At 56.5% G+C, this 16021-nt stretch overlaps 1 protein-coding gene across 1 annotated transcript in view; it reads right to left on the bottom strand.

Annotated features, from left to right (window-relative positions):
- Positions 1-651: 651 nt before the first annotated feature.
- Positions 652-16021, bottom strand: part of Igf2r (insulin like growth factor 2 receptor) — a 99817-nt gene continuing 84447 nt past the window's right edge. The window contains 9 exon segments of the mRNA XM_047557338.1: positions 652-2384; positions 3086-3155; positions 4042-4194; positions 7347-7533; positions 9915-10102; positions 10750-10896; positions 11974-12088; positions 14184-14320; positions 15016-15250. Of these exon segments, the coding sequence (XP_047413294.1) occupies positions 1971-2384; positions 3086-3155; positions 4042-4194; positions 7347-7533; positions 9915-10102; positions 10750-10896; positions 11974-12088; positions 14184-14320; positions 15016-15250 (1646 nt within the window). The 3' untranslated portion in view covers positions 652-1970.

The following is a 16021-nucleotide window of genomic DNA, read 5'->3' on the forward strand; positions in this document are numbered from 1 at the left end:
CACACACATAACCAATCATGGACAGTTCCACTGACAGATGAGATGGCTAGGAAGTGACTGACAGGAGGGTAGTACATACAAAGTGGATACACTACACAGAGATGACATCATGTGGGCAGAGTGGGAAAACACAGAATTCCATCTGCATGGAAGAGTGTACAACTTGAAACACGAATTGCTTATTTCGGGAATTTTTCTTTTACTATTTTTGGATGACGGCTGACTATGGATAACTAAAACCTCAGAGAAACTGGATAACAGGAGCTACTGTGGTAATTTTCTGTTTTCATGTCAACATGTAGGTAACAGTCAGTAACTAATCAGGAGGAGAGAAACACTCCCACCTACAAAGATGCTCCATTGTATAACTGCCATCTGCTTGTAGTCTTAGTTTCGGTCAACAGGAGAGAGCCCAAGTTCTACTAGAAAGAATGGAGACACCAGATCTGGACAAAGCTGAGAGAAGGCACACTGGATGCAAAGGACACAGCAACTGGGACACATGGAGGAAAACTTCAGGCCGCTCAAGCAGAACACTGAGGCTACCCAAATACAAACATGTTTTGAAAGGTCACAGACAGACAGGCCCAGAGGACAGACTGATCACTAGTTCAGCAAGTCTTCACTATCAAGGAGAAAAAAGCGAGAACATCCAATTAATAATTTATCTTTTATTGAAATTGTTGAATACTGTATTTTACAGTAAAGTTGATTGGAAAAAAAAATTAAGAGAAAAATCAATTTTAAAAAATACACTCATGTTGAAATAAAATAAGCCAGCCAAACCCGGCACAAACCAAGAACTTCTGTGGGGTGGTTTGCTTTTCAGAATATGAATACCACAGTCTATGTACAATCCGACAATGCGAGAAGTTCCGCAAACACTTCAAGAAAGGGTGCGCGGCAGCGGAGGAGGGCTGCTGCCTCCCTCCTGCACCTCCGGGTGCCCAGCCTCGGCTCCCAGAGCCAGAGCCAGAGCCGGAGCCGAGCGCGGGCGCGGCGGACGCTGGCCGCTATCTCACGTGATTCCTGTAAGTCACACACTGTGCATATTAAGGCTTCTTATAGGTCGAATGGTTGACAGACACTGTTTATTTCTTAAAAAAATAAGCACAGTAAGGGTGGCACGCCATGAGACTCGGAAGCAATGAGAGCTGCAGCCCAAACCTGGAGACGCTGCTTCCTCGATACCTCGGCTCCATGCACACGCACGGAAAACGGGGCGCAAAAACCAATCTTTGGGTGAGCCGTCGTGGTCACCAGCCAGCGAGAGCAATACTGACCAGCGTGCTCTGTCCACCTGGGGCTGAAGATGTGCACAGAGCCAGGGCCGCGACGGAGGCAAGGCGCAGAACAGGCGACCCTCCAGACCCAGGCACGGGACCCTGTGCACCCTGGGCTCCCGAGGGACGGAGGCAGAAGGGCAGAGAGGGATCGAGCACTCCAGCTCAGCGCACGCACCACCACCAGTTCAGGCCCCGCCGGACGCCGCGGCTCGGCTGCCCTTCCCGCCACGGACGCCCACCTGCAGGCAGGAAGAGCCGCAGCTGTTTTCTTGTCTCCTTTTTCGCAAACCTGAGTAATTGTCAAAGTCAATAAATAGGGGAGAGTTAAGATGCTGAGCACGGGTCAGAGGCCTACGGGTCAGAAGCAGCAAGACTCTTCCTCCACACGGCCCGGCCCCGAGGGGCGCCCGGCCTGGCGCCTGGCCTGGCACTAGGCGGCGAAGCCTGTGAAGGGGGACTGGGCAAACCCTGGCGTGAGGTACCGCCTGCCAGCCGTGAGCAGGGCCTGTTCCAGCCTGTGAGCCACCAGGGAGGAGTGGGCTGGCCTCCCGCCCCTGCCCCGGCACGGAGCTCCTCCCTTCGGAAGCAGTTAAAGGCAAACTCTAGAAGCGTCGAGCGGAAGTCTCATTTGGTTGGAGGTGCTTGGCTGTCCACGCTCCACGCACTCCTGTAGGCACCACGGAGTTAGATGTGTAAAAGGTCCTCGTCACTGTCATCATGGAAGGACACCAGCGTGGCCGAGGTCCCCGTCTTCTGCTGCCCAGGCCTGGGCTTCCCTTTCCTGGCCTTCCCGCCTTGGACCAGCCCCACCCGATCGTCCTCCCTCTCCTGAAGGACCTTCTGTGCGTCTCTTGCGGGCTGCGAGCTCCCTGCCCCGGCTCCTCTGCCCGAGTGGACTTTCACCTCCGGGATGGTCAGGACCTCATCCTCACTGTCCTGGTCATCCCCATGCAGGGAAGTGAGGGCCTCTGCTTTCACGGACTTGGTGGTGATGTGGCCGTTTTCCTGCCCTTCTCTGCCCAGCCTTGGGGTCGGTGGCTGGATCTCTTCCATCAGCCACTCTGTTTCATTCTCATCTGTCTCTTCTTCCTTGTTCACCTGCCAGGAAGCAAGAGCAGAGGCGTGTGAGCCCCAGCAGACACCCCCACACTCCTCTACCGCTCTCCTTCCATGACCTCCCCACAGCAGGGACAGCGCCGCTGCAGAAGCCAGCAGAGTGCGTGCCTGCCGACCACCCGCCGTCCCCACACCTCCAGCTCCCAAGTCCCACCAGGCCTGCTCACAGTAAGACCAGGCCACACAGAGGGCTGCTGGGGGTTTGGGGGGCCATTTGGCAGGACCAAGCAGAAGCACCTGAAGGGACCCACAACCCCTCAGCAGTGCTGGGGAGGAGGACTCTTCCAGGAGATTCATGGACAACAAGGAGCCAACCAGGACAGGGGTGGGGACTCGTGGTATGTGAGAAGCCACAGGGAGGACTCGGGCCAGAGTCTAGTTCTAGAAGGCAATCTGGCAATGCAAAGAACAGGGAGAGCCGCAGGGGCACGCACAGCCCGGATGAGGCCCTTCTGGAAGTCTCTCTGAAGGAAACCACCCAAACGCCTGGAGCCCAGGCAGTTCCATCTCCGTGGTTTCTTAAGAACAGCCCAAACGGAGCACTCCTGAGGAGACCAGCTGCACCCCAAGAGAGACGCTTGAGGGGCGCAGCCAACGACAGTGCGGGTGAGAGCTCCCATCGTGCTGTCAGCCTGGTGGGCACGGAGTGGGCAAGGGGCCCCCGAGGCTCAGCCGACAAGTACCTTTGAGTATTTGTAGGACACATGTGAGCTTCTTCGACAGCAATTGCTGAGCTTGTTAATCACGGTTTCCCTGTTAAAAACGGAGACCATCGTAGGTCCAAGGCAGACCAAGCCCCCGGCCACACACCCAGAGCCAGCCGGCCCGAGGGCCGGGTCACAACCCTACCTGCCCACCACGTACCACCCGCCCAGGCACAGCACTCTGAGCAACAAAGGACCAAGTGTGCCCGCCAGGCCGTAACCTGATGCACTCTTCATGGTTTGGTGGAGAGAACACAGGCTTGGGAATGAGACACACAGGGATTGGCCCCCGTTCCACCTCTGGCTGGGCACAGGTCTGCAGCGGGTCACACACACCTGGTTTCTAATTGTTCATATGCGACTACAGGACCACACTCTCCTGCTGCCCAAGGCTGCAGGATGAGATGGGAGGCTGAACTTGAAACCCACCCCACCAACTCTCCTCCTGTTGGGAGAAGTGACCCCAGTCTACTTCTCGACCGCCTCCCCAGGCCCCGCAACCCAGGAATGAAAACTGCAACAGTCACATGATGGGCCTCTTCACTTGGCAGAGAGGAGGCCAGCTCCAGCCCTGGCATGCAGCAGGCACTTGGTAAACGCTCACTGCTGCGACGGAAGGGCAGAAGGCTAGCTGGTCAGCAGGACATCTGCCTATGAGAGAGGCTGTTTCCTACCCACCCTCGGACACGTCAAGAGCTCGGTGTCGAGGGCCCTGGTGAGCCACGCCTGAGCAAGGTGCCGCAGCTCTGGGTGATGACAGGCCCATGTGACAGGCCTGCACACCTTCAGGACCACCGTGGAGTCTGCTTCCATGGAGTCCTGAACCAAGAACCTAAGGCACTGTTGCTGTTGGACTCAAACCAAACCAAACCCAAGCCTGGGCCTGCTATCCGACTGAGCGCCCCAGCCCCACCACCCCCACCCGGGCTCCTTACCTCCTCTCCTTCTTGTGAAGCAGCAGGGCCAGCAGACAGCCAGTGAGCGCCACCAGGAGCAGGCTGAGGATCGCGCCGACGGCCTGGCTCCGCTCCGAGAGCCCCTTGTGCCCCTGCCCGTCTGGTCCAGCGCTCTCACCGTCAAAGCCCACCCTGGGAGGGTGTCACAAATAAGGAAGCCACAAAGTCACTCAATGGTGCGACCCGCCAAGGGGCTCCCAGGCAGGGGCCAGCCCTCACTGTACAAAGTCCACACCAGTCTCCACCGGGTCCAGTAAACCCAGATCCACTGGATACCCAACAGCAACAAAAACTGTTCTGGCCCCAGGGCCCTCCAGGGTGGGAGAGCCCCTGCAGACACCAGGGAGCAGGCCTCTGGGGTGAAGCACCCGGGCCGTCCACCACCCACACTCCCACCCTCAGACCTGCAGGGACGGCGGTGCACGTTCATGACATGAAAAGTTCAAGGAGGAAGACAAAGAGGCAGGGCAGGGGGAGAGACGCCTGGCCAACGCCCCTTCTGCTCTGAGACGGCTGGGTGAGGCCTGTGCTGCTGATCTGCCCGCCTCCCGTCACTCAGGGCCACCCATGCAGACAAGGAATGACAGAACAGGGTTCCCCAGTGATGAGCAGTATCTAGGCCACTCAGGATGGGAGAGAACCTCACACACCACACACAGCCTGGAAGCCAGCTGCCGAGTGTGTGGCCATCCATTCAGAAATCTATTTAACTGTGACAAGTTTGGCTCCAACATGATCCAAGTAACTGAAAGGCCCCTGGCCTCACCCACCAGCTCTGCTCGGTGGGAACGCGCTGCGTGGACAGGCGGTCTCAGCCCCATAGGCCTCTCCCCTCAGAGCCAGAAGCCACTCAGCCAAACCTGCACAGCCGCTGGGAGCCCAGGAAGGCCCAGCACAGGTCCACCCAACCTCAGTTCATGACACACCTTCTTCAAACTACCAATTGCTCAGAAGTAGGTCTGTTTCCAACTGTACTTAGTTTTCCAGTTGGTTCCCAACTGCACTGCATCAGGTATTTAGTTCATGCAGCATCAATATTAGACATTCAGGGACTTGCTCCTCCGTGGTTAATTTTTTACAGTTTTCTAAGTGGGCCTGAGCTGGAAAACAGTGCTCTCCAATGGCCGGGAACAACGTTCTCTGTAGGTCTGTTTAATCCACGCTTTTCACAGTTGCCTGTCAAGAAGTTTTGCACTGAGCCTTGGCTTTTTTGCCAAGCGTAGCTCTGTGGACTTCTGTGTATTTCTGCGTTCTGCACCCAGGAGGGCTGAGTTCAGCTCTCTTGTATCTTCGCAGTGAACTGACCCTTTCAACATCAGCAGGCCCCCCACCCAGAGGGCTTTTTCTACTCTGACAGTTGACTACTCTTGCTTTCTCTCTAATGTGACATTCCTGGCACGTTTTCCCTTAGCCTTTGACCTTTGGTCTTCTCTGCATTCCGTTTCAGGCCTACTGCACCCCTGGAAGCATAGCTGCTCTTAAAATTCCCCACAGCCACTCGTCTTGTGGTGGAAGGCTAGTCTGTTTACCCCAGCATGACGACTGATGTCTACATTTACCTTCTACTACCTTAGGTTATTTCTACTCTTTGACTTTCTGTTTTTTTCCTTTTTCATCTTCTTGCAGGGCCTTCAGTTTCTTTACTATTTTCTCTACTTCTTTGGAAGTTATATGCTATATTTCTATTACTATATTGGTTATTTTTTAAATATCAGCACACATACCAAGGTAAAAAGTCTAAAATTCATTAGTCCTCCAACTAACAAGGAACTCTATTTCTTACATACAGCTCACATAATGTCATTGTCCACTATCATAACCTTTCTTAAATTGTTCTTTAAGTCAATCAGTTAGCTTCCCCCGCAGTGTCCAGTGTCCCTCACACCTCTGGTGTGGTGCTACCCAAATGTAGGCCGCACTGTTGCTGCTGCTAATCATGCTGGGCAAGTGGCCCCTTCCACCTGCAGATGCAGGTTTTTAACTTTGTGGAAGTTTTTTCTTTTTAATTTTGTAAAAGCATCAATATATCTGCACTGATACTGTTTCATCACAAAACCGTGAAACAGCCTTTTCGGAAAGCAGGGGTACTTGTGAGAAAGCGTGCTCTTCATCTAGCATTGCAGGAAGTCAGGGGAACAAGCACGCTCACTGGCAACACTGAGGCAAAGTCCACAAGAGCTGAAAGAACTAACGGTCATCTTAGGATAACTGCTAGCTGGTTTTCACATTTACATTTGATTTCAAAATGCACTACACTTGGATAAAGTGGAGGAAACAAAAAAGCCACGTGGACGCTGCTCCACCTGGCCACCACCGGGCGGACCCGTCCCGCATGCCCCATGGTCCACCCAGCACGAGCCAGGCCGCCGCCTCCCACGGCTGGTGTGCCTGCTGCCCACTGAGATGCGCTGTCAGCTTGGGAAGGGACTCGAGCAACGCCAGAGCCCGACTTCCTGACACTGTGAGAGACGAGCCTCCCGAGGACCCTCCCCGCTGCCTGACAGGTCCCCGTCTCCCAGCCCAGCAGGCCTGACCGAAGCTCACGCGAGGCTGGCCTCCAAACCCAGGCGGAGGCAGGGTGGTCGGCCTCTCAGCAGCAGTGCAGGGGAGCTCGCTTTAAATGTCAGCATTTTTCTTGGTTCACATTTTGCTTCTTTCGCAAGAAACTTCGTTTTGACCCTAGTACTCTGTGATGACTTCACCGAAACACTACGCACGCACGTTCACCAGCTAAGAGCACCACGAGTGGAACCTCAGCCCCGGAGCCCCTCCCAAGATTCTGTAAGCAAGAGTCCTCGTGTCCACGTCCCTGGGACAATTTAGGGCGAAGCCGTCTTTGGCTGAGCTAGCACCCATAGGTAAGTGACAATGACATGATCAGCATGGAAGAGAGGGACCAGGAGCCCCGTCATCCCTGCCACTGCCGCCTCTGGCAGCAACCCGAACTGAACCCTCTCAGGAAATGACATGCTGAGGGCTCATCTTCCTCCTGATCTCAAAGTCACAGGACGGGGGAAGGAAAGCTTATAGGATGGTGGCCCCAGTAAGGCAGGAAGACAGTGAGCCAAGAAGAGAGCCGTCCACAAAAGGAGGTGCTCAGCAAAGGTGCCAACGCTATGGGACAAGAGCGGGACGTGCAGAAGGCCCTGCCCACCACGGGAGCGGGCGCCGGCTGCCTGAGGTCTGGCAGGTCTCTTTTTGAGCACGGGTGAACGCCCTGCGCTGCGGAAACACGCACAAACGTATCCTGAGCTGAGCTTGAGAGCACCCAGGACACCGCTTACCCCAAAGGACACACGGCCGAGGTGTACCAGGAGAAGAGGTACTGGCAGTCGGCGGTCTCGTGGCTGAACTCTGGGATCCCGTCCTTCACCAGAGGGTCGCAGTGGAAGAAGATGGTGGAGGAGACAGACTTGGTCTTATCTTTCCCGCACTTGGAGGAAGAGGCAAACACAACATCCAGGTCGCCATCTGTCAACCGGGAAGAGGCACCGTTACTGTCCACATCCCAGTGAGGGACTGAGTTGCACTTCACAGTCTGCAGAAAGCTGACCCAGACTCAGAACACAGGGAAAGATACGTCGTCCAAGGTCCCACATGCGCTCGCCTTCACAGCTTTAAAAACAGCAGCAGCTACTTAATGCAGATGTACAGAGCCCCTGACCTAAATAATAAGAATGCATTAAGGATTGTAGCCTCACCCAAAGAGAGGCCCAGTCCTTGGCTAATGGCAGAACCTAGAGTAGGGCTGGCCAGGACCCATCGGTCCACCTGGTGGGTGACTGACAGCAATCCATCACCAGGCCCACACGATGGAGCCCCACAGAGACTCAGGACGCCAGGGTTCAGTGAGCACCCCTGGCTGCCAGCACTGCACTGTGCCACACTGGTATGGGGACTGCAGCTCATCCTGGGTCCACAGAGCAAAGGCCTGTGCACCTGGCTCCCTCTTGGACGCTGCCCGTGGGGTCTCTCCCGGTTGCCTGCAATCTGTGGGTTCTGCTGGAACAAGTCTGAGCTGAGTCCAACAGTGCCCAGTGAGTTCTGTGACTCTTCCGTCAAATCACAGAATGGGAGGCAGGGCTGCGAGCCCCCTACCTTGCCCACGGTCAGAAGCAAGGGGAGCCTTGTGCGGAGTCCGCTCCCCTCGCTCTGGCTGGCTCAGACCCTGCCATCAGCCAGGATCAGAGACGAGAGTTTAACGTAGGGTGTACGTGTCCACAGAGGGCTGCCCTGGGGCCCAGTCAGCAGGGGAAGAGTCACGACCCCACTCTAGGCAGGCCGAACCAGGATCTGAACAGAAGGTTCTGCAGGGCAGTGTCCAACTAGAGACAGGACTGCACGGTCCCCGTGCCTGCTGCTCTGAAGACTCACAAACCGTGACTGCAGCGTGATTTCCGGTGCAGAGAACGTGAGGAGCCCGAGGGGGACTGTTAACACAGAAGCGCGGGCACAGGTGCCCGAGGGCCGGCGGATCTGGAACAGACCCATGCAGGAAGGCCAGGGCAGCACCCCTCACGCACAAGCCTTCCCACGACCCACCAGGTGGCAGGACGCCTGGCTTGGGAAGGGCCGGCTTCCTGAGGATGGCACAGAGGAGGCTCTACAAGGAGGACGGGGGGGCCGAGGCGTGACAAAGGAGCCGCGGGGACCAAGCCACCAGGCTCCAGGGGGATGCGGAGCTCAGGGAGGCCTGCATGGCTGGAGCCAGGCGCTGCTGGATGGGCCTCCTGCGGGAGGAGCCCTTCGAGCGGTGGGGAGGCGCTGGGCCTCGCCCTCTGCCTAGCGGCACCTCGAAGGCTTTCAACAGTCCTGCAGCCGGCAACCAACTCGATCCAGTCTTCCTAGCCCAGGAAGAAGGGCAGCGAGAGGCACACCCAGCACGGTGACAGGGATATTTTACCCCAAATTATTGCAGGAGTCACTGAAGCGTAAGAAAGGAGAAACAGGCGTTCCTTCCACCCCACGGGACTGCGGGGGACTGGGCTGGCCACCCTCCCGCCCACAGGCAGGACGAGCACTCCGCCCCTCCCCAGGGGCCACAGCGCTGTGAGCAGACACCCGCAGGGCTCTCAAGGCCCTGCCACCCTCTAACCAGGATGGCAGGGCCAGGCCATCTCCGGGCACCCCGGGTTAGGCGCTCCAACAGCAACACCTCACGCTGGACAGGTGCTTCCCCCAGGATCCACCTGGCGGGGCAGCCTCTTCCCTGGCGGGCTCCTCAGCCTTTCTGCCAGGGCAGGCTGGGCTTTTCGACAGACTTCAAAGTTAAAGCAGTCACACGGCTCAAAAGTCAAATTATAAAAGGTAGAGTGAAAAATGAGCTGTTCACAACAAAAACACATGAGCTGCCTTCCAGAATATTCTCTTATGTCTGACAAGGACAACACCTCTCCTAGTGCCAGAGTAAAGCCCTCCTCCTGCTCATTTCTCACACTCAGGTTGGCGGAATTTCCCAGCTTTCTTTCGATGCTCTGACAAATGTGAAGTTGCCCACCCCTCCGTAGTATTCTCAAAATTACTTACTACTACTAGAGTTGGCAGAGCCAAGCCTATAGCCAAATCCAAGGCAGCCCTCCTGCCTGCCTCTGCCCACCCCTCAGGCAGCCCTGGTTCCCACAGATGCTGTACTGCTGTGGTAACTGAGCTGTGATTTACCCACAGCAAGAGGCTCTGTGGAGTCTTAGGTGGAGCCTTCGATCTGTTTGAGAAGGTCTATCTCTGTTGGTACCCAACCGGGGGGTTTCTATTTTAAAACTGATCTGAAGTTTACTCTGAAGGCAGTTTGCTGAGGAACATTCCGGAGCCCTTCCGGGGAGGCCGGTGTGCAGTGCTGCGGGGCCGAGCGGTACCTTGGACGTAGTACTTGGTTCTGTCGGAGGTTCCCACTTTCCTGCTGAAGTGCTCGTCGCTGGGCTTGACTTGGCAGATGCTGGCTCCGGAGCACGCAGGGTTTGTGGAGCCCGAGATGGAGGAGAGCTGGATTTCATACAGGTAGCTGTCCCCGTTGGTTCTCATGTCCCCAGAGGCACTGAACAGCCTGAGAAGAGAGGCAGCGACTTGGAAGTCCCTCAGGGAGGCCACTTAACATGACCACATGACTCCCAGGCCCCAGAGGAACTGCAGGTCTAGGATGCCTTCTTTCTCCTGTTGCCGAGCCAGAGCAGCAATTCTGTGACCCTGCAGCGACTGGGCACCAATTCCTTCTGTCACCTACCTGTCCTGCTCCCCCAGGTCCACACTCTAGCCAGAACCCACTTTTCTCAAATGCTGTCTCTGGCGCCACATATGCCTCACTCTGCCCTGTGTGGCCAGCGGGCATGGCTACTCGCCTGGGCCAGTGCACCCTACAGCAGTCCAGGGACACTGCTAGGAACACCTCCAGCCCACACGCTCGTGGACCCAGCCATGCTTTCAGCGGGTTTTGGCTTCGACCCCAGACCTCTAGGAAAGTGACGGGGAGGGGGCCTTATTTTTACCCTCAGGAGAATTCACCATCTTTGGTGCTAAACCTTAATAGCTGAGTAACACTTTCCTTTGGTTTAAGCAAAATATGACGATGGCTCCAGCGACTGTAACTAAGACACACGGCCCAGTTACCTCACGGGGTCTCTGCACGGGAAGACCTGAACTGCTGGCTTACACCTGAATGCCCTTCAATGCTCAAAAGGAAAACGTTTCACTTACTTAAAATAAATGTCCCCGAGACTGAAGCTCTTGCCGTTCACAGGGTTGGTGAGGGTCCCATTCACCATCCGCACTTCCTGAGGCCTCACAGCGCAGGCAGCCCGAGAGTCCCAGCGGAAGTAGTAGGTGCAGCTATCGATATCAAACCTGGAGGCAGGAAACGCAAACTATGGTCACCTTCTAGACAGACACACAGAAGACTACCAGGCGCCTGCTGAGTCCCTGAAGCAGCTCTGGCTCCAGGGGCCTCCCAAGATACCTGTCAGTCCCCCACACCGAGCCATCTTGGGGTCAGATCAGACAAGGACGTTGTTGATTCACCTTTTTCCAGCACCATAACGAGGGAGATGACTACAGAGCATGTCAGTAGTGTGAAATTCAGATAGCATTCCATGCAAATGCTTTAAAATTCAGAAACTGTACGTTTAAAACTAGAGAAATTTGCTCCTAGACTTTAGGATTTCTAATTTACAAACTTCTCAGATTCAAACATTGAAAAGTCCTTTGATGCTGGGAGCAGGGCCCATGCCTGTAATCCTAGGGACTCTGGGGGTTGAGGCAGGAGAATTACAAGTTCAAGACCAACCTCAGTACTTAGTGAGACCCTCAGCAACTTAGCAAGACCCTACCTCAAAATAAAAAATAAAAAGGACTGGGGATGTAGTTCACTGGTGGAGTGCCGTGAGTTCAGTCCCCAAAACGGAAAAGTCCTTGACAGTTTCTGGGACTCCCCTTTTCCAAGCCCAGATTCCAGGAGGAACAGGCTTGCTCCCAGACAGCAGCTCACATGCTCCCCCTGTTGGTCAAACTCTCCTAGCACCACACATGGCTTCCTGGAAAATTCCAAGGCAGTCTAAGAACATCCCAGGTGCTTGCTGGTCCTACTGCCCGAGCAGTCGACTGAGCGGTACAACCAATGCCCGTTGGTTCTACTGTGACACTGAAAGACAGTGGCCGGTTACACACTGCTCAGCTGGCTCACACAGCGATAAACCCAGAGCAGGAGCATTTCTAAGGCAAGTGAGGCCGTGAAATCACACTGGTCTGTAACCGTCTCAGCACTCCACCCTGGGAATCATTGCCATGGAGAGCAGCCCTGGCCCCCTGGCCCGAGTCTCAGCAGCCTGCCCCTCCCCACACTGACAGCCCACATCCTCTCACCCCGTGTGTAGCCACCCCCACACAGAGACCAGGAGAGGCACTCTGCTGGCCCCATCTCCTCACCTCTCGAACGCAGGCCTGCCCACCGTCTTCGCACAGGTCAGCTCTATCACAGAGGACGCAGTCCTATTCTCACCACAGGGATAGCCTTTTGAGTAAGTGACGATGACTTTGTCATCTGAAACATGAAAGTGACTGGCGTCAGTAGAGCGCGCTGCACAACCCACTTTCAGGACAAGGACAAGACACAGCAGCTCTCTGGGTCACACACCACTCAGCTCTGTGGCCACCTGGCTTGCACCACCACTGCCAGGGCCACAACACGACCTGGCCTCCAACCTCAGACCTTTGCCCACAAGCTCCGTGACCGGAATGCTGACCCCCTGGGGCTCCGTCACATCACCTCGGAACAGGAATACCCTGCAAAGTCCACGTGCTCCAGGAGTCCGGGAGCGGGACAAGGGCTCCACCCTGGGAGCCCCACGCAGGACCTCAACCAGCGGCAGTGACCGTCACTATGCACACAACTTCAGTACAGCCTTCCTGACTGGCCTCTGCTCTGAGCCTCTTCACGACAGGGCAGGGTCGGAGTGAGAAACCTCAGCACTGCTGCTCTGGGTCTTCTGGATCAAAGCCAAGCCCTGCACCTGAACGTGGCGTCAGAAGCAAGACCACCCAGAAGCCCTCTGACCTCCAGAATCCAACCACTGCCAGCAGCTCCCATTGCTGCTGCCCGAGGACAGCCGGGGCCGGGCCGGGCTCGGCAGGCAGGCGTCGTCACAGGCATGTGCGCGTCTGGAGGAGTACCGTGCCGAGTCACCGCCCTGCACGCACAGGAGCCGGCGGACAAGCACGACGGGGAGGCAAGGGACGGTCCAGGGCTCAGCCCTGCACCAAACCCAAAGCCTCCAGCTCCATTTGTTTTAAATACCAAGTTTCTGTACTTAAATTCTGGTAAACAATCTCCACTGTTCCAAGAAAAAACTTATATTCCCAGGAAATAAGTGAACAATTGCAGGTTTGAGTCACAGTGCAGATGCCACCCTACCGGTGACACACGTGACCTTCACCAGGGTCTTTCCCATGATCTGGTGTATACTCCACACCAACCGGTGAAGAACTGCTATGTGTGGACATGACCCCAAAGCTCGCGTGCTGAACTGAACCCCAGCGTGGCAGTGATGAGAGGAGGGTCCCAGGGTGCCCAGGAGGTGGGCAGGGAGAAGATCATTCTGGAGTCTGAAGACATAATGTCCTCTGCCCTGCTGGGGCCTGCTACTGTGTCCTCTTGCCTATTTCCCTTTTGGAAACGGAAGGCCTATGCTCTGTCCATCTCTCGGTGAAATTTGGGAAATGCACAACTTGCTTTGATTTCACAGGCTCCCAGTCTCAGGATGAACCACTTCTGGAGCTGACCCACATCTATGTAGTGAGAATGGACTCTGAACTTACAGGTTGACGCTGGAACACACTTCTGAGGTTCCTGGGTTGGAATAAGCCTGCTTTCCGTGAGAAGGACGTGAGGCTGGGCCACAGGCAGAATGCTATGGTTTGAACACGTCCCTCAAATCTGTGTGTTGGAAACTCCCACCGGTGGCCCCTTCTCGAGCAGCGTGGAAAAGGCAGCAGTGAAAACACGGCCCTCCACAGGGAGGGCGGATGGCGGGCAGTCTGGCCTCTGCTGCAACCTGCGAGCCCCGGTTTGATCTTTACCAGAGGTCACGGTTATTTCCTCAGAATTGCCCTCTCCATTTCGACACCTCCAGCTCACTGTGTCATCCTGCGGCTCGACCAGCACGACTCCCAGAATCCCCCTGGGGCCGCAGGAGCACAAGTACACGTCTTCTTCACATCCCTCCAGCAGCCCCAGTCACCTCAGCTAAGGAAGTGCCAACTTCACCGGGAAGCGATGAACGAGGACTTCTTTCACTCACCAACTGCACAACGAACCAGGTACTGAAACTATGAAAAAGCGTCTACTTTCCAAATTATTGCAGAAATGCGCCCCTGAACTACCTCCACCAAGTCCTCATGCAGCTGCCTGGCCTTCCTGAACAAAAGCACGTGCGGAACACAAACTCGAGAGGAACCGGACACTCAGACTGGGACCTGCAGTCTCAGGTGACACAAAGTGGCGCAGACCTCCACGTTCCAGAAGTCACAGCTGGAAGCTCTCGCCCTGGCCCCGTGCCCTCCCCGCACACCGAGGACAGCCTCGCCTTCCCAGTCCAGACGCACCCTGGACCAGGCAGGACAGGACGCGGGAGCCTCACCTATGACGTCCAGCTTCTGCGTGTGGACGAGGCCCAGGACCTGCACTTGACCAGACGCGCTCTTCTTGCAGACGCTGGCTCTTTCTGAGCAGTCCAGCGGCCCCTTATATATTCTCTGGCACAGATTGATGAAGTACCTGGAGCAGGACAAGGAGAAGGGGTGAGGGGCTGTCTCTGCCCTGGCGCCTGGGCTCCACCTCACTGCTGGAAGCAGCACAGACGAGGCTCTTCCATCCCAAGAGCCAAAGCGTGGCAAGCGCTGGGGAAAGGAGAGAGTCCACGCCCACGCCTGGCTGACGGGGCAGAGGAAGGAGGGCTGTGGGGCCCGGACAGTGGCTTCGATCCCGCACGTGGCGCACCACCCTTGAGGCTACTGAAATCCTCCCGTTCCTGCCCTTGCCCTGCAGCGAGGCCCTGGAAAGCTGGGTGGGCCTGGCAGAGGGCGCTGCGCACAGGGCATGGTCGGGAGAATGAACTGTGTGGGCAGAGTCCTTGACTGAGGAGCTCTGGCTACAGATCTGAGAACGTCCACCCACCGCGGCACCCTCAGCAGCAAGCTGGCCTGTTCAGCCGGCCCCGCTTCCGGGTGTCCATGGCTCCGCCTCTGCTCACCCACTCTCCTGTACTGCAGAGCCACTCAGTGGGCACGAGTGACATTCTGGGCTGCCTGAACACAGCCACAGCACAGCTGCGGCAACAGGCACCATAAGCACCCCAGGTACATGTCACTCCCACGTCTGTGGTCCCGGGCGAACCACAACGAGGTAGCAACCAAGGGACTCTGAGCTCCTGCCTGCGCACAGCCTGCTGGCCGGCGGCACAGGGTACTCACGAGGTCCCTTCGTGGACGAAGAACCAGGACCCGGTGAGGGAGGAGAGCAGCCGCAGGTCGTAGGTCTTGTGCCTCTGGATGAACTTGCACTCCATCTTCTTGGGCGGGCACACGACCTTCGTTTTCCACTCGAAGGTCACCTCACACCCTCGGACTTCACTGAAGACCTGAGGCCTCCCGACATCCTCGTCTTCGTCACACTTAAATATGATCGCAGACGTCCGGTGGCTGTTGGCTGGGGACAGCAGGCATGGAGACGGTCAGACCTGGCTGCCACCAGGCTGTCCCCCAGGTGCACCCTGGGCTGCCCTGGGTTTGTTCCACTCCCGCGGATCCCAACTCCAGCAGACCCGGCTCCGCAGGACCCTTGGCACCAGCGCTCTTCACCAGGGACTTCCAACATTGGATCACACGCCCATGAGGGCAAACACTAAGCAATAAAATGCCTGCGATTCCTAAAAAGTTCAGTGTCATTCAAGGGACCAGGAGTAACACCCCATCAAAATCAGCAGCAGAAGTACAGCGTCCCAGGTAAGCTTAACACCTGAGCTCCCCAGCGTGTCCTGCTCTGCCCCTGATCGCTCACGAGAACGACAGTTTTTCAGACACCGATCCCGTCCCACTCTCCTGGAAACTCGCTTCACGACAGTGGTCTCCAAGCATCTCAGGAGCAGGGGCACTAAACACGCCCAAGGTCCCAGCCCCATGTGTGCCACACGGGAGAAAGTCCATCACAAGTCCCTTGCTTTTCCTGAACCCACTAACCACCCAGACCTATGACAGGCAGCGATTCTGCCGGGTGTGGGTCTGAACCACCAGTGCTGAACACTGTAGTGGACACAAGGCCCTGGGCTAGCGAGGGGCCGGCTGGCCGCCCGGCGTGCATCTCAACACAGCTCTACTGGGTACACGACGATCCCACCGAGCAACTGCAATGCGTCCTGTGGGCAGCAGTCCACTGAGAAAAAGACACAGGGCCGGGCTGTGGCCCAGTGGCGGGCGCCCG

Source organism: Sciurus carolinensis, chromosome 7, assembly GCF_902686445.1.
Source record: "Sciurus carolinensis chromosome 7, mSciCar1.2, whole genome shotgun sequence".
Taxonomy (NCBI): domain Eukaryota; kingdom Metazoa; phylum Chordata; class Mammalia; order Rodentia; family Sciuridae; genus Sciurus; species Sciurus carolinensis.